The sequence below is a fragment of the Haemorhous mexicanus genome, chromosome 19 (genome assembly GCF_027477595.1).
Source record: "Haemorhous mexicanus isolate bHaeMex1 chromosome 19, bHaeMex1.pri, whole genome shotgun sequence".
In the NCBI taxonomy this organism is placed as follows: domain Eukaryota; kingdom Metazoa; phylum Chordata; class Aves; order Passeriformes; family Fringillidae; genus Haemorhous; species Haemorhous mexicanus.
This window is the reverse complement of record NC_082359.1, coordinates 1671705-1689821: the sequence shown is the minus strand read 5'-3', so window position 1 is coordinate 1689821 and position 18117 is coordinate 1671705. Positions and strand designations below refer to the sequence as shown.

Genomic DNA, 18117 nt, shown 5'->3' with positions numbered 1-18117 from the left:
GCTTGCCCTTTTCATCCCTGCATCTCATCCAGCAGAACTTCACTATGCTCTTTTTTTTTTTCCACCCACCTCTTGCTACGAGAGCAAAGGAGCTGCTGGTGAAATTAAAGCAGCAAATTTTAAACCAATTTAGCAGCCATGTCAGAGCCACTTTGCCGGCACGTGTGGAGTGCACCAGCTTAGCCATAACCTTTAAAATAGGGTTAAATAGGCCCTTATTCTAGTTAGGTGGGATGAACACTGTTCAGAACCTGTGAATTCATTATTTGGACATAAACTGGACCTTCATGTGCTGGAAAAAAACTTACTTGAAGGGAGATTATTCCATAATTGTCCATTAAGAGGATTTCACACCTTCCTCTGAAGCATCTGGTCCTGCTTCCTGCTGGGCACTGAAAAGCCAGACTAGATGACCAGTGCTCTGACTTGTCTGACAGTTCTTTTCCTCTGCTTCCCTAATTGTGCCTGCAAACCCCATCAGGTGCCTCCAGTCCTGCAGCTCACACCTGTTCCTTCCTGGCCTGGGGGAAGGGAAACAGCATCAGGAATAGGCTTGATGTGGGAGTTACAGACTGGCCAGCACAGAGATTTGAATTTGTACCTGCAGGCTCCTTCCCCCTTTGTCTGGAAACTTTATAGGAGCAGATTGGAGAGAGGTTGAGATGGAGCAACTTTTCATCCCAGTTCCCTGGAGTTCACTGCAAGAATATTTGGAAGCTGTTAAAAATAACAGTGATGGAAAATAATCAGGTGCTCTCAGCTCTGGGACACTCAGTCAAGTGAGTGCTGGATAAAGCCCAGCTTTGGAGTGCTCCTTCTTTTACAAGTCACTAGAATTCTGGGATGCACCAGCTTCTTAATTCTGGCTTTGACTTGTGCACAGGGAGGCACTTGTCCTCTTTGGAACTGTTCTGCCTGGCTACACCAGGCACTGTGGAATTTGGACAGCTCTTGCCCACCATGTTCCCTTGTATTGCCATGTCCATCCTTAGTGAAACCAGCAGAACCCCAGCTCGAAGCCCTTGTGCTGAAATCCCTGTGCAGGGGAGCAGCTGGGTGGCTCTGCTCTCTGTTCCTGTGGAATTAGAGCCTCATTAGGGGAATGATGTGGGATTGCATGGAGCTCAGCTCCACCCCCCCAGCTGCATCTGCCTGGAGGCAGAGCTGCCGCTTCCAGACACATGGGGCTGTGTCCTCTGCCTTCCCTAAAGAGCCCTGGCCTTCCAGACACGGCTGCCAGTGCCTGCTGGGAAGGAAAATGCTTTTTCCTCCCCGTTTTGGTGTCAGGGTCCCTTCATGCAGCTGCTGCTCCTCCTGCCCCTCTCCCTGCCCTGGGATGAGGGCTGTGCTGCACAGACTCCCTGGCTGTTGTTTTCAAGGTCAGGAGGAGGCTGGTGTCCCCAGCATGTTCCACCGTATCCAGGTGAAAACACCTTGCTGAGATCTTCCATCCTCTGTTACACTTCCCTGGATTGCCAGTACATGGCAGGACCCTGTTTTGAAAGCTGTTTTTGGGAGACTTGAGTTCCTCAGCTCTGATGAACGGTGCAGGATTCCAACATTGGGCTTGTTCTTTTCCGTGGTCCCACACTTGTGCTGTCATCCCCTGACACTGGGAACTCAGCAGGACTTCACAAGAGCAAGAGAGGGAGGGATTGGATGGATGTAGAATCATTTAGGATGGGAAAAACCCTTCAGAGATGAAGTCCAATCCCTGACCTAACTCTGTGCTGCAGAAAAGGCTAAAGAAACAGTTAAATATATATATTTTTCAACTTTCCAATCTCCAGTCCTGGTTCTTTGAAGCTTGTTTCAGTGTCTTTTTAGTCCTTGAAGCCCAGGCTGCTTTTATGATGTCACTGGTAGGTGATGCATGAGAAGTGAGATGTGGATGTGAGTCTCAGGCCGTCAGGGCTTGGAGAACAACTCATTCCTTATGGACTTGGCCACAAATCTTTGCCTCCCTCAGTGCCCTTCAGGTGCCAGCTAAAGGCAGTCGCCTCCTCTCTGATCCTGTGGGAGCTGTAAGTGGCTGCTTTGGGCTTGCCCAAAATAAAGGCAGTGGCAGCACCAGGAGGGGCTTTGCCTGTAGGGGAACCCTCCTGACCTGCTCTGTGCTCCCTCTGGATCCTGTGTGGTGCTCTGCATTCCACAGGGATTCAAGGGGTGATGCTGCCGGCGTGCTGCTTGCCTCTTAACGGCAGGAAGCTGCTGTAGTGCAGGAACAGGGCTTTGCAGTTTGTTCCAGGTCAGGGAACACATATGGAAAAAGCTCCCTCTCCCTTTTATCACCCCATGGCCCTGGATTAGAAATAACAGCACCTGCTGAAAGAGCTGCCCAGGATTGTTGCTAATGGCAGGGAATCTGCAACAGGAATTCTGTCCCTCTGCCCTGCTCAGTTGAGACCCCCCCTGCAGAGCTGCCTCCAGATCCAGGGTCCCAGCACAGGGAGGACCTGGAGCTGCTGGAGAGAGTCCAGACGAGGCCACAGAGATGCTGCAAGGGCTGGAGCCCCTCTGCTCTGGAGCCAGACTGGGAGAGCTGGGGGTGCTCACCTGGAGAGGAGAAGGCTCCAGGGAGAGCTCAGAGCCCCTTGCAGGGCCTAAAGGGGCTCCAGGAGAGCTGGAGAGGGACTGGGGACAAGGGATGGAGGGACAGGACACAGGGAATGACTTCCACTGCTAGAGGGCAGGGATGGATGGGATATTGGGCAGGAATTCCTGGCTGTGAGGGTGGGGAGACCCTGGCACAGGGTGCCCAGAGCAGCTGTGGCTGCCCCTGGATCCCTGGCAGTGCCCAAGGCCAGGCTGGATGGGATTTAGAGCACCCTTGGATGTGAAAGGTGTCCCTGTCCATGGCAGGGGTGGCACTGGATGGGCTTTAAGGTCCCTTCACACCCAAACCATTCCGTGCTTCTTTTACATGCTTTGTTCCAGATATCAGTCCTGTGCCTTTGAGAGCCCTGAACCTGCTCACTCTTTGCTTTTTCCATATTCTTCCTCACTCCTGCTCCTCTCTGACTTCTCCAATTTTTTCCTTGCTCCATGGCAGAGCACTGCTGAGGGAAGAGAAGGAAGTAGTGGCTGTAGAAACCCTGATGAATTGGCTCAGGCCTTAATGGTTGCAGCAACTGAAATTCCTGCTCAACTGTTACTGCTGCTGTTGGGAGTTTTTAAAAACAAAAACCAGCAAAGCTTGTACTGAAAAAAATACAAGCTAAAGGTTGTTTGAAGGCCAGTGGGCTGGCCTGGATGCTCCTGGCTCCCCTGCGCTGCAGGGACAGGAGAACCTCACGTGGGAAGGGCTTTGGGAACCTGTGTGCCTTACAGGGAAGGGACTTGAATGTCAATGGGATGCAAGTATTTAAATCAGTTAAGTGCTTTGGCAGACCTGTCCCCTTTCCTTCGAGACTGGAATTTAGGTACTGAGCTGTCCCTTCCAGCGCCTGCTCCAGAATTAATGTGGCATTGTTCCGTGCTGGTAGCAAAGGGGGGAGGAAGGAGTTGGGTTTCCTTGTCATGTGGGTCTTAACTCACCTGGAAGGCTCCAGCCAGGCCAAGTGCAGTTTGAGGCACCTCCTTGTTTATGCTTGTACGAGGTGTTTGTGTTCCAGCTTTGCTGCTCAATGAAATGTTGTCCCTCTCAGATTTGTCCGAGCTGGGAACAAGCCCTGGCTGTTTGTGAATTCCAGGCTGGTGGTGAGGGGAGAGGCAGGTTATTGTGCAGAGTAAATCTGTCACCCCAGTGCTTGCAGGTCTTGCTGAAGAGGAGCTAACTGAAAACAGTGCTTGGAGTATCCCAAATAGGAGAAACGAGGGAAAGAAAGAGCCAATGGAAGCTCAAACTCTCGTTTGTTAGAGCAGGTGCCCAGCAGTGCCATTCCAGGTTTAGGCACGTTGTTTTCCTTACAGGAATCCCTTAAAGCAAGAAGGGAGGGAGGTAGGGAATCTTTGGCATTCCAGGCTGGATTTCTCATACCCCAGAGCAGGGCTGAGCAGGCTGGCAGCAGTTGTGACTCAGCCCCGTCTGATGCTGCTGTGCCCTGTTTGCCACCTCATCCAGCGTGCTGCAGGAGCAGAGCCATGACTCCAGCAGGCTTTTCCTCTCCTCCTAATGAGCCCATTTGTTAGAGGTGTGACAGAATTTTTTACTGAGAGGAAGAAGGGTCATTTTTTAGGAGAAGATAAAATCTGAGGACCCTCCAGTGTGTGTCACTGGGGGATAGCGAAGCATTTTGCAGGAGGAAGAAAGTCCCAAATCCTTGCTCAGGTGTTCCAGGAGTGATTTGCTGTGTTATCTCCATTTCCAGCTGAATCTAGAAGTGGTTTCTAAACCTTTGGAGCTGTAAATTCCTGAGGAGATAAAAATGTGTCGGTGCATCTCCATGGACCTTGCTGGAATGGCATCCTTGGAGTCACATTGGTCTTTGCTCAGGCTTTGGGGAGCTGTGGAGTGCAGGACTCTGCTGTCACACAGGGTCTTACATTGTCCCCACTCACAGCTTGAACTTTATAAACCTGACTGAATGTTAAATAGCAGACAGATGACTCCCAAGAGGCAGCCTAAAGTGACGCAGCAGTGATAAAGCCTTGATTTTACCAAGTTTTGTCAATAGATTTTGAAGGCAAGTGGTGTTTTGTCTCCTCTTTTACAACTGCAAAGAATCCTGGAGGAGCAATGGCTTTGAACTGAGGAGCAAACTGGGAATTGAGCAAGGGGATGTCCAGGCTGATCTTGTGCTCAGGACTCTGGGCTCAAGTGTTGCTCTGATTTTACGTCAGCATTGCAGAAGATTGGCTGTAGTGACCCTTGTGTGGCCCAGAGTGATTAACTTGTGCTCTCTCTTCAGCAGTCCATGAACTCGAGTACCACAGCACTGCCCACTGACCTGCCAAGCTACAACCTCATCAGTGAGAGCCTCTCCTTCGACTTCAAGGATACAGACATGAAGAGGCTGTCCATGGAAATCGAGAAGGAGAAGTATGTGGCACACATCCAATCCAGGCTGGGCTGGGATTTGTGCTGGACATGAGCCAGGTGTGGCCAGGAAGGTCAAAGACACCTGGGTTGTGGCAGCCCTGGGGAGGCAGCAGGAGCAGGGCAGTGCCCGTCCCCTGAGCTGGCACTGCTGGGGCACCTCCAGTGCTGGGGCAGCTCTGGGACCCTCCTGCCAGGAGAGACCTGGAGGGGCTGGAGCGTGTCCAGGGCAGGGAATGGAGCTGGGAAGGGGCTGGAGCCCCAGGAGGGGCTGAGGGAGCTGGGAAGGGGCTCAGCCTGGAGCAAAGGAGGCTCAGGGGGGACCTTGTGGCTCTGCACAACTCCTGCCAGGAGGGGACAGCCGGGGGGATCGGGCTCTGCTCCCAGGGAACAGGGACAGGAGGAGAGGGAACGGCCTCAGGCTGGGTCAGGGCAGGCTCAGGGTGGATTTCGGGGACATTTCTTCATGGAAAGAGCTGTCCAGCCCTGGCACAGCTGCCCAGGGCAGTGCTGGAGTCCCCATCCCTGGAAGGATGTAAAGGCCATGTGGATGTGGCACTTGGGGACGTGGGACAGTTGTGGCCTTGGTAGTGCTGGAGAATGGTTGGACTTTTCCAACCTGAACAGTTCTGGGCTTGTCCTGGCTGAGCCTTTCCCTGGTGGGGACCTAGTGTCACAGACCTGTCCCTCACAGGTGAGCTCAAGGCCCTGCTCCAGGCAGTTCCTCTCCCTGTGGGAATCCTGGCTCCTGCTCAGGCTGGAATTGTCCACAGTGGTGGAAAGAGTTAACAGCAGGCTGAGTGCTGGAGGCCTGAGCTTGAGGCTTTGCAGGTGTGCAGGGAATGTGATAGCTGGGGTGTGTTAAGGTCCTGCACTAGGGCTTTAACCCCTTTTCCTTGGCATTTGTGTCACGTTCCTGGATAAAAAGTGTTCGCCAGCAAGTTTGGATGTGATTATGAGCTTTGATCTTGTGTTTTCCTGAGGGTGTAAGTGTAGCCTTCGAAATTACCAATTGAGCAGAAATCAAAGCAGATCAGATTTTAATCTCTGTAGTAATGATGTGCTTTGTTCATCGATTGGGTCGTAGATCAAAGCCACAATGGCTCTGTCATCCCGCTCCGGCCAAAACTTCCTGAGGCTGCACTGACTCCCCTGGATCCCAGAGGCTGCTTTGTTTTGCCTCTGCTCAGTGCCCTTTCCTGTGTATGAAATCACAGACCTAGAGACAGGAGATTAAGAACTTCTAAAAACTTTTCCCAAAGCCAGAAGGAAAAAGATAGAAGCTGAAAATAACAGGATAATTCCTGGTTCTGTACCCAGGTTGCTATCTAGGTCATCCTGCTCTCCTGAGCAGGGAGAGCTGCCTCTGCCAAATGCTGAAAGCAATAGGATGCTTTTCCTGTCTTCTCTGGGGCTGTTCTCTTTCCTTGGGTGCTGGGATAAACCTCTTTACAAATTTTGGCACTGGAAAAGGTTCCTGTTACCCTGCTGGCCCTCTGACCCAGCTCAGGGAGTTAATCACAGGTACAAAATGCATGGGGTGATTTTTCCAGTTGGTTTATCATTGTGAAAGGCAGTTCAGGACGTGTCCTGGGAATGGCTGGCTTTGGGGGTTGGTTTTTTCCCTTTCTTGCTTTTTTTTTGGGGAGACTTTCTCTCTGCCAGGGGTGCTCTGTGTCCACAAGATACCTGATATTTTGGGGGCAGCACTTGCTCCCACACAGTTTATGAGCTAAATCCCTCTAAAACACGACAAGTCACTACATCAGGGTCCTTCCTCATGGAAAGATTTGCAGATTTGGGTTGTGGAGCAGGTTTGGAAAGGGGTGCAGAGGTGTAGAGCTCTCCTGAGTAGCTGCTTAAAACACTGTGTGGTGTAAACCTCTGTCAGCTTCACTTGCAAATTGGGAGACTTAAAAATACCACCCAGCTTGGGTTTAATTTTGTATAATAATAATATAACTTACACTTTTATTGCTGGGTTGGCTGTCTGGGTACCCTTTAATACGGAACAAATAATTGCTCTGAGTAGCTCACTGTGTGCTATAAACTGATATTATCAGTTCCACACGCTAAAAATAATGAAGAAAAGCTGTTTCTGTTATAGTTCTGTTATAATTCTGTTATAATTCTGTTATCAGGTGTCACATCAGCAGGTGCAGCTGGTCAGTGCTAACCCAGAGCTGTTCTGTGTGTCTGTTAGGGTGGAGTACATGGAGAGGAGCAAGCACCTGCAGGAGCAGCTCAACGAGCTGAAGACAGAAATCGAGGCGCTGAAGCTCAAGGAGAGAGAGACAGCTCTGGATATTTTGCACAACGAGAACTCCAGTCGGGGCAACAGCAAGCACAACACTATTAAAAAGGTATCAGAAGGCCCCAGTTTGTATCCCCCCTGATGAAACCCTTCAAAAAGAACCCTAAAATCATCCTGCTTTTGATAATAAAATTGTTGGATCTAGGCTTTCTTCCCCAGCTGCTTAGCTTTGATCGGAGAATTCCAGCTTCTGGTCCTGGTGTCCTGACCCAGCCTGGTCTCTCCGGTGCTGTGGGAAGGGATGTGAAGGTCTCCAGGGCTGATGGTCTTTCAGAGCCTTAAAAGCTATTCAAGGATGTTGTTAGAAGGGCTCTATATCCCCAGTGAACAGGAAAAGCCCTCCCTGCCTATTGCAGCCGTTCCCTACGAGCACTGAGACTGTCTGGTGAATAATGAGGGCAGAAAGACTTCTGTCTTAGGAGCTCTCAGTGGAAAAAGCCAAAAGCTCTTCCTCTCTTTTAATCTCTGTAGAGAAACCTGTAGTGCAGCTTCAGTCACTAACAGCAAAGCCTTTGCTGGCAGGGGGTGTGAGACCTCTGCTCCCTGGAGCCACCTGCCTCCCGCAGTGGGGCTGACATGAGGAACTTCAGCCAAAAATTGAGGCTGCCTGGGTCTGCTGACCCAGGGGTCACCTGAAAGCTTGCAGCAAAACCACTTCTTTATTCTTCTGCATCCCATCTTTTTCCTTTGCCTCAGTGCTGGGCTCTGTAACGAGGGGCTGGAGGCACATCCATGATGGATTTGGATGGTGGTGGTCAGCCCCACTCACCTGCAAAGGCTTTTTTCCCTGCAAAGGCTTTTCCTGGCTGGCTTTCTGCTGGCAGCTGTCCTCGGGAAGGATTCAGAAATCCATACGGCACGGGATGCAGGCTGTGGTAACAACTGCAGGCTTGAAAAACAAATCCTGCTCTCTTTACTACTCCCAGCCAGAAGTTATGTCTGAAAGGATTTGAAAATATCAGTTCTTGCCGACTTTCATGGCTGGGAGTTTGTGATCACTGAATTGGGGCAGGAAAATGAATCTAGCCAGGCTCACTCGCCAGTTTCCCCGTGCTGGCCTGGAGCTATTCAGGTTCCTGTCACACTAGAGCAGAGAAAATAAAAATCTTCACAACCCCTTTTGTCATTGTAGAATCTGGAGGCGTTTCTGCTCCCAGTAGGTTTTGGAAGGATTTGTCTCTGTGTTCCAAGTCCTTGGTTTAAACAGAAACTACTAAATTTTCACTTCTGACAGAGAGGAGTTCATAGAGAGCTGATGGTCCCATTTGTCTCCCTTAAAGAGGGTGGCTGAGCCATCATTACCATGTCTGTCAGGGCTTGTCACAGTGCCGTCACTTTGCTGCCTTTGAAGATGGGAGTCTTGTCCTGTCCCCTCCCTTCCGGAGGGAGCGGGGGCTGCCCGGCTGCTGCATCTCAGCACGGAGCAAAGGTTCCCAAATAATAGACTGTTAGTGGAGACATCAGAGGGAAATTACAGCCTGCTCTGCTCAGGGAGGTCAGCAGGGCTTTTGCCTTCGCAGTGGTGAAGGCAAGGAAACATAGGGCACTGGGAATGGGATATCAGTCCAGCAATACTTCAGTGGCACCAACCCTCTGCCTCACCTGGAAGCTGCTGGTTGCTCCAGGCAAGCCCTAAGATCCCACAGATCACCTGCCCTTGTATCACACACGGGGATTATTATTATTATTTGTTGTTCATTTTATTTTGCTGGTTTAGCCTCAAGCCCAGGGCAGAAGACCTATCTGCATTTGAGAATTCCAAGTAGGTTATTCCAAGGTACTCTGCGTGGGGGTGCTGGGATCTGGCTGTGGCACTAACCCGTGCATGAGCTTGCCTGCGCTGCAGCGGGACCGGCTGCCCGCGGTCACCCGTCCAGCCCGGCTCTCCCTCCCTCAGGAGCACTCCCGGCCTCTCTGCATTTGTTCCTACACCTGATCCTCCGTGCTGGGAAGCTTCTTTCCTGGCAGAAGTTGTGTTGGCAACCTCAGAGGGGGAGCTCAGGTAGAGGCACTTAAATAATTCAGCACGCCTGTTTTTGCACCGCTGGTTGGGAATCTATTGGAGGTGCAGGGCAGCCTTTGAAGATTCCGTTAATTAAGTAAACCAGCACCTTCCCCCCTTGTTTGTTGCAGAAAGAAATTCAGGATGTAAAAAAACCCCCAAACAAACAGTCAAACCAAATAACCTCTGCTGCCAACACTGTCAAAACAGGCTAAAAATGCGCAGCTCCGTCTTGGAGCCGAGCAGCACGAGGATGCTCTGCCTGTTGGAGAAGCATCCCAGGAAGGTAAAGCAGAGGACTGAGGACAGCTGGTGTCTGCAGGTGGCTCTTGTGCCAGGGGAAGGTCACCAGCACACCTGGGGACAGGAGTTGTCCTTCTCCCTGCACTGCCTCTGCCTGTTCCTCACACACTCCTGCCCAGGGGGTCCTGCTCCCTTAATGCCACATCTCTTATTCCTGAAGCCTGCTTTCCTCCAAGGATTTGCCCTCAATCTGCAGACTGTATGTGCTGAGCATCCACTTCCTCTTTCAGGAGGATGAGTTTGGGGAAGCTTTCCTGCTCTGCCCTGGGGCAAAATTCTTGCACAGCCACGGGGTTTTGGGAGCTTGGAGTCAGTGGCACTCAGGGAAGTACTGAGATACCACACTCATGGGTGGCAGAGCAGATGGGAAATGCTTTTGGAAAAGATAGAGCAATTCCCCAGCACCTCTGGAGCTCAGGAGCAGAGGCAGGAGGTTGTTTTACCCAGGAGAACTCAACACGAGGCTGTGCTGTTCTTCACTGCACAGCCATTCCAGGGGCTGTAAATCCCTGGAGCTGGGGTTTGTGCCAGCTCTGGGGAGCTGCAGGTGTTCCCCAAAACAGGCTGCTTTCATTGTTAAACAGTTCCATGGGGAAGAGGCTAAAAGGGGTGACCCTGCAGGACTGGGCCACCTTGGGGGAGGTGCTGGATATCTCCAGACAGACTGGCTGTGGATGAAACGCATTATCCCATCCCACCTGGCTTGAAGAGCTCCATGGCAGGTAAATTTGGGGTGAAATCCGCTTGTGGCCACAGCACAAGGAGGTGAAATGAAGCCCTGGCAGTTTGTGGGAAGACTCTTCCAGCAGCTGGGAGAGCTGCAGTGCCCAGGAGGAGCCCCCATAATTAAAGCATCTGCACGGCGAGCGCTGCAGTGTGACCTCTGGGGTTTGGTGCCTGCCTTTGAAGGCGCCTGCTAAGTTTTTCATGTTTAATTACGTGGTTAACATGCTAATCCCTTTTTATGAGCTCTGTGGGCACAGCACAGACACCTCATCTGGAAGCTGCTCTCCCTTCTCCGTAGCTCCCTGCCGTGGGCTGGTGCTGTGGCTCCAGCTGGCTGCGATTCAGGAGGGTTTGTCACTTAGTCTGTGGTAAAGAGTGAAAAACCCACTTCTTCCTCATCTCCTCCGCTGCAGGAAAGCTCCCAGGACAGGCTGCTAAAACACAATCAGGTCTTTGATTCCAGTTGCTTTCTTCTTGCACAGTCATGCTTATTTACTGGGATTTAAGCCCTTTGAAGTATCCAGGCAAGGAGCAAATCTCCACGCCTGTTCCCAGACAAGCAGCTTTGTCGTTGAGCCTCTGGTCCTTCCACAGGCAGCCTTAGCCTCTCCTGCCAGGCTCTCACGTGGCTGAGAGCAGCTTCTCCAGGGCTTGAGCTCAATCCCAGGGGATCACTTTTGGGGCTCACGGGGATCCTGCTGCCTCCTTCCCTGGCTCTGATCCTGGACATAGTGCAGTGTTGCCCTTGGCTTGGATAATGATCATTGTGGAGACACTTTGAGATCTGAGCTGGGGGTGTTCAGGCTGGAGAAGGCTCCAGCGAGACCTTAGAGCCCCTCCCAGTGCCTAAAGGAGAGTTGGAGAGGGACTTTGTACAAGGGATGGAGGGACAGAACACAGGGAATGTCTTCCCACTCCCAGAGGGCAGGGATGGATGGGATATTGGGAATTAGGAATTGTTCCCTGGCAGGGTGGGCAGGCCCTGGCACAGGGTGCCCAGAGCAGCTGTGGCTGCCCCTGGATCCCTGGATGTGTCCAGGGCCAGGTTGGGCACTGGCGCTTGGAGCAGCCTGGGACAGTGGGAGGTGTCCCTGACTGTAGCAGGGGGTGGGACTGGGTGAGTTTTAAGGTCCCCTTTGGATTTAGCCAATGAACAGTTCCCAGCTGGAAGCACAGAAGGGTGAGTGGGGCAGAGCCAGAGGGACTTCTGCAGCCTTGCCTTCCCTCCTGCCCCCTTCGGGATAGGCTATGCTCTGTCCTTGTGAGGACACTGGTGGCTGATGGTGGCACTGCTGCCTGAGTGTCTCATCATGCAGATAGGATGTGCCACCCCCAAATGTCACGAGGCTCCTTCATCATCTGGCAGGTGGAAGGATTTTGGGAGGCTGGCACTGGGGCAGATGCTTTCTCCATTTTCCACCTGCACCAGGTGAGCAGTGTGGTAGGGATCCCTGAAATGTGTCCCTTGGGGACTTCACAATTCCTGTGGGGTCCCTTTCACCTCCTGGGGACTCTCTTCCTCATCTCTCCACTTCTGGAACTGCAGATTCCCTGGAATAGGTCTGTTCTGCCCTAGCAGTTTATTGGGAGAAGGAGGATGTGCCCCTTGGCAGAGAGAAGGGACCAGCACAAGGAATGCTCTGGGCAGGACAAAAGGAGGGAGCCTGGCTGGGACAGAGCAGGCTGAGCTGCCATCCTTCCCTGTGGATGTTGGGATGAGGTGCTCCTCAGTCTCCTGCAGGGCTGTATAACCCAATCCCAGCTGGAAAGGGAAGACAGAACAGGCACACCACCAGCAAGGGACTTCCCAGGAGCAGCAGCACCGGCGTTTCCCATTTCCTTGAGAGCTGTGAAGTTGGAAAAGATAAGTGAGGCTGCCAGCTTCTCACTCAGCCTGGCACCTGGCTGGGGTGCAGGTGGGAGCCAGGAGACACCCAGTGGGCAGAGCAGCTCTGGGAACACATTTTTCTAGTGCAGAAGGAGACAGAGGCTCATCCCACGTGGATCTTGCCCACACACCCCCACGTGTGACAGACCACATCCCTTCCAGGTTCGTTTTCTTCCTGGTTCTCCTCGGAGCTGGGAAGTGAAACTCCCAGGCAGTTAAACTGGGACACGGCAGCCTCTTTTTCCTTGTTTACAAGGAGCAAGAGGAAAGTAGGAAACGTCAGGCCTATCAGCTATTTCTGTGGCAGCCTTTGAAAAGCGTTTCCTTCGCATGGAGCGTCATCTTCTCATTTCAAATGGGCTCATCAAAGCGTCGGGGGCTGGGGGACAGTTGTGCTCGGGAGAGAATAAACGGCAGCGTGGGAGGGAGAGAGGAGCGGGGAGGGAAATGGGAAGAATCACAGGAAAATAGGCTTTGGGTTCAAAAGTAACACAGTGGGAATTGAGAGGTCCACCTGGCTTGGTGGGACTGGGGAGTGGGCAGGGATGGAGAAAAGCACCAGGGCAGTGAGAGAGAAATAAAGAGGATTTAGTGTGTGGAGCACTGGGTGGTGATTAGCAAGGACTATAGATCTTCCCAGCAGCAGGAAAGCATCTTGGCATCACACAGGGTGAGGGTGGCACAGGTCTCCCACTCCTCCATGCTGGCCATACTGCAGGCTAAACAAGGAAACAGCAAGAAAATGAGACATCTTTAACCTCTCCCTGCTGGGGGAAACCAAGGGGCAGGTTGGTGTGAGTTGCAGCCCCTCCCTGTTGCATGGGGATGGCCCCACTCTGGGGGCTCACAGGAGCCTTGGGGGGTTCCCCTGGATTGGGTTTGCCCAGCCTCAGCACGGCTGTGCCTGCAGTTATTGGGTTACCTGCTCCAAGCCGCCTGTGCCTGCCAGGCACTCATTGGGTTGCTTTGGTTTGTTTGTGTTTCCTAAATGAAATCAGTCCGGATGCCCTGGGTAGGAGCAGGCTCAGAGGAGCCCCAGTGCAGAAATGCAGGGAGCAGGACTCTTCCCTCTCTTCCCTTCCTGAGATCTTGATTCATTTTGAGCTCAGGCCGCTTAATTGCGCTGCCTCTCTCTCCCTCTAAATTTTCCTTGATGGCTCTGGTAGAGCATCGGGAGCCCACCCTCCCTCCTGCAGGAAGGAGATTATCATAATACTGCTTGTAAATCAATTTTTTTTTCCTTTTCTCTGCACTGACGAGGATGTAACTCCCTCTTAATCACCCTGCACAGCGTTACGCTACGGGGAGGGATATTTATTTCTCCTCGCCTGGCCAGAAGGGGATGCGGAGACTGCGGAGAGATTTTGGAGGTGTCGGAGGCTTTCCCCCCAACAGATGATGGAGAGGCCAGCACAGGGTGCTCTCCCCTTTGCTTTCACATCCCAGTGCAGAAAAGAAAGGAAAAGCAGTTGAGGGAGTGGGATTTCCCTGCAGAGAGCACCCTGTGCCCACCAGCTCCCGCTGCCCCCAAGGCTCCCCTGGGATGTGTCAGGATGGCCCTGGAGCTCCGCCCAGCTCTTCCCACCTTCCCCCAGTGCATCCCTCGGGACTGGTCTGTGTGGTGCTCCCAGTGGGAGCAAAGGTAGCCCTGCCTGTGCTCCACAGTGAGGCAAACGACAACAAAAGAAGGAAAAAGGGCTGGGGAGAGTTTTCCCCCCTGGCATGGGCAGTGGAGAGTCAGGGTGCAGTGAAGAGCAGCCCTGATTTCCTCTCGGGTGGTTCTGGAGCATGGCTGCAGTGGGGTGTGAGGAGGCAGCTGCCTGGAGCTGCTGGGCAGACCCGATCCTGGTCCTGGTCCTCTTTGGAAGGGACCTTAAAACCTGTCCTGTCCCACCCCTGCCATGGCAGGGACACCTCCCACTGTCCCAGGCTGCTCCAAGCCCTGTCCAGCCTGGCCTTGGGCACTGCCAGGGATCCAGGGGCAGCCACAGCTGCTCTGGGCACCCTGTGCCAGGGCCTGCCCACCCTCACAGGGAGGAATCCCTGTGGTGTTTGCCTTTCAGGTGGCAAAATCTGGCCAGTGCTGGGAGCCAATGACCCACAGGGCACAGCCCTCTTGGGAAGTCTGTGCTCACTCCTCTCCATGCGATCCCGTCTCCTTGAGACCCACCTTTGCACTGACTCCCTGTATGGCTGCTCTTCTCATGCCTCAGATTCCCTGGATAGATTAAAAAGGTACCACTGAGCCTCTCTAGGAGCCTTGGGATGTTGTGGATGAAAGCATCCAGCAAAGGAGCAGGGCTGCATCTCTCCCTTCTCCCTGTGCCTGTGCTGGATGCTCTGGAGCTCTGCTGGAGCCCTGCCTCTGCCTGCTTCCCAAACCTCCAGCCTGAGGCAGGCACAGCTTTGGGCTCAGGCTGCCCTCGAGGTACCCCAGGACCCCCAAAGCACATGGGGGGTTAATGGAGAGCTGTGTGTAGCTACAGGCAGAGAGCCAGGCTTGAAACAGTTGGATGCCTTGGTAAGCCTGAGGGAAACATCTTCCCTGTGCTCTGTCAGAGGCTGCAGCTTTGCCAGGGTGATCCTGCAGGGAACTCCCCTGTGCTGGGAAGGAGTGAGCTCCGGTGGGCTGGCAGGGGTGGCAGGCTCTGGTTCCCCAGCGAGGCTGCAGAAGGGATGGATTTGGAGGCACAGCCTTGGGAAGGAGATGGATGGCAGGTAGATAATGGAATCATGGAATTGTTTGCATTGGGAAGGTCCTTCAAGCTCATCTCATTGCACCCCCTGCCATGGGCAGGGACACCTTCCACTGTCCAGGCTGCTCCCAGCCCCAGTGTCCAGCTTGGCCTTGGATACTTCCAGGGATCCAGGGGCAGCCACAGCTGCTCTAGGCACCGTGTGTCAGGGCTTGCCCACCCTCCCAGGGAGCAATTCCTTCCCAATATCCCATCTATCCCTGCCTTCTGGCAGTGGGAAGCCATTCCCCCTTACTCTGTTGTTCCATGCCTTGTCCCAAGTCCTTCTCCAGGTGTTTTGGACCTCTTCAGGCACTGGAACACTTCCAGGAAAGGACTGCCTGTCAGATGGCCCCAGCAGTGGGTCTGGCAGCAGCCTGGGGCTCTCTGCTCCTTTTTTTTTCCCCTCTCCAGCCTTAGAGAGGAACAACACTGCCTGTATCACACAGAATCCCTGTCCCACCTCACCCACCTTCCAGTCAGCTCTGGAGGGGATGCTGGAGCAGCCAGGAGGATGCTGAGGAGGAGAGCCAGCCCTGGCCCGGAAGCTGCTGCCAAGAAAGATTATTAAGCCTCTGTAGAAATTTCCTCTGCAATACAGATTTTTTTCTGACTGGCATTAGAGCTGAGAGGGAATTACTGAGGAAAAGCCATGGGGGAGAAGCAGGGAGGGGGGCGAAGCACCTGACTGCTCCATTGAGGGGCTTAACTCACTGTAAGGTGATCCCAGGATTCCTGTTTCAGCAAAACCAGCATTCCCGGGAAGGCACGGTGCTTAATCCAGCTGAAACAGAGCCCTGGCAATTAGCCCATGCTTTGGCAAACTCCTGGTGATCCAGCAGCTGCTGGAAGGTGGCACTTGTGCTGCTGCACTCCATTGGGTGGTTGGCTGTAAATCCTGGGATTTCTTCCCTGCCACTGAGGGTTTCTTCTATCTTCTTTGGCCCCTCAGCAAGTGGGCTCAGGCTGCTCCGTGGGGTTTTGTTTGTGGGATGGCTGTGGAAGGGTTTCCAAGGGTTTCTGTGTCCTGCAGAGCCTGCAGGGACAGTCCTGGCAGTGAGGGCTCTCCAGCTCTGTCCTGTGGCAGGATGGCTGGAGTGGGGTGGGATGAGATGAGATCCCAGGGTGGCTGCGTGGATCACACATGGTGGGATGGGGTTGGATGTGAGTGTGGAGAGGATGGGCCCCCTTTGGTGACAGAGGGGACACGTGTCCGGTGGCTGTCGGCGTTGTGGGTTCTCCCTCAGCTCACTGAGGTGTTTCTCCTCCAGCTTCCCAAGATCCCTGTATGTCCTCCTTGTCAGGAGCCCCAGGACTGGCTCCTTGGATCCAGTCTCCCAGGTGTTCCATTCCTGGAAGCCTCAGCCATGCCAGTGACCTTGATGGAGTCTCTGCCCCCGCTTTCCCTCGGGCTGTGCTTGCTGTGGTGGGGGCTGCACGACCCCCGGCTTCTGCAACCCCCGGGCTTCGACATTCCCTGGTCTTTTCAGAGGGATACAGGCAGCAGCTCCCTCCTGGGAGCCCTGTGGGAGGTTGGGGTGCCCCCTGATCCCACTCTGCTCTCTTCCAGCTCACCCTACAGAGCACCAAGTCCCGTGTGGCCTTCTTCGAGGAGCTCTAGGAAACAACTGCTCGGCACCGCTGCTGCTGCCCAGCGGCTCCGCCCAGCCGGAGCCCGCCCCGGAGCCGGGGCTCCCAAGGGATCCCCCCGGAGCCGCCGGCTGCTCCGGCCTCTGCACACCCACGGACTCGGGGCCGGCTGCCCACGGACTGTGTGATGTTCTCTAGCTTAGCAGCCGTTCATCCTTCTCCTGACACTTTGTTTCCCTGGGTTTTCCAGCTTTTTTTTCTTTATTTTTCTAGCATTGCTTCCACCTCGGCCCTCCAGGCTTTTCCCTGGAGCCGGGGTCGGGGCTGCGGCCGTGCCTTCCCACCCTGGCAGCCGGCAGAGGAGTGTGCCCGAGGGTCTCCCTGGGAGCGGTTGTCACCCCTCTGGGTTGCCTTCTCCTGGGCTCTGGAGTTCAGTGTGCCAGCCTGGAGCCCCTGGTGCCGGTCTGGAATTCCCCGGGCCGGCCCTGGAGCCCCTGCTCACTCCCGGAGTCCCGCGCAGTGCCGGGAGCTCCATTAGGATCCCGAGCATGTTCCAGTGGAGTGCTGTAAATCAGGAACGTCGCGCTGGCTCTCCCAGCGCCCGCTGGGGTGGGAGAGGAGCAGGGAGCGGGAGGACAGGGACCTGGGGCTGGGGGATGCTGGGCTGCGCCCCTGGGGAGAGGAGGTGTGAGGAAGGGCTCCTCCTCCTCCTCCTCCTCCCTGCTGGGAACAGGGAGCGGGAGAACAGCTAGTGCCAACCAAATGAAACCTTCCTGTTCCTGCAAACTGTGACAAAACTGGGCAGCTTCAGGCTGGAGGGATCCAGGGGCTCCGGGCTGGGCTCTCCCTGGGTCCCGGGGCATCCCAGCCCCTCGGAGCCTCCCGGGAATGCCGCTGTACCGGGCTGGGCCCGGGGCTGCCTGCTCCTGCCTGTCCCATCCCGGGTGCCTTTGCTCTGACCCCCCCGCGGGGGGAACAGCGATGCCTTGATCTTCCCTTCCTGTCTCCGTCCCAGATCCTGTGCCCCTCCCGGGTGGAATCCTCTTCCAGCTGCGTTTACCCCCCAGCAGAGCCGGTGCTGCCCCGGGGATCCCTCACAGCCCCTCAGGACCCCCAATTCCTCCTTCCCACATCCTCACCTGACCCACAGCCCCACCGGAGGCTCAGCCCGGGGCTAAGCATGGAGTAAACCCCATCCCATCGCTGTTTATTTAAAGCCTGGGATCGATTCCCCGCACGTGGCTGCAGCTCGGATGGCTGTGGCCTGGCACAGCCGCTTTCCCATTCCCTGGACTGTTGTACTCCGAAGGAATAACTGTTTTCTCCTGTTTTAATAAAAATTCACAGCACTAGGAGGGGAGCTGAGGCTTCTTTGCTTTTTTTTTTCTTTGGGAAAAGCTGCTCGGAGCCCGGCTGCCGCAGTTGGCGGTGCCGGGATTAATGGGAGGCGCAGCTGCAGTGCTGGGATCCCGCCGGGGCTCCCGCGGGACCGGGCGGGCTCCAGGGTCCCGCTGTCCCCGCTCCCTCGGGGCTCTTTGCATCCCTCCTGAAGGGAAGAGGGGTTTGAGGCGCCCAGAGGGG

General features: G+C 54.3%; 1 protein-coding gene across 4 annotated transcripts in view; it reads left to right on the top strand.

Annotated features, from left to right (window-relative positions):
• NF2 (NF2, moesin-ezrin-radixin like (MERLIN) tumor suppressor) overlaps positions 1-17896 on the top strand; it is a 46811-nt gene extending 28915 nt beyond the window's left edge. Inside the window, exons 14-17 of one of the 4 annotated variants that reach the window (XM_059863166.1) lie at positions 4854-4981; positions 7182-7341; positions 9010-9054; positions 16517-17896. In XM_059863166.1, coding sequence (XP_059719149.1) covers positions 4854-4981; positions 7182-7341; positions 9010-9045 — 324 coding nt within the window. In that variant the 3' untranslated portion in view covers positions 9046-9054; positions 16517-17896. Of the gene's footprint in view, positions 1-4850; positions 4982-7181; positions 7342-9009; positions 9055-16516 lie in introns of all 4 variants that reach the window. The other 3 variants (XM_059863165.1, XM_059863164.1, XM_059863162.1) reach the window with 3 other exon arrangements.
• Positions 17897-18117: the final 221 nt, after the last annotated feature.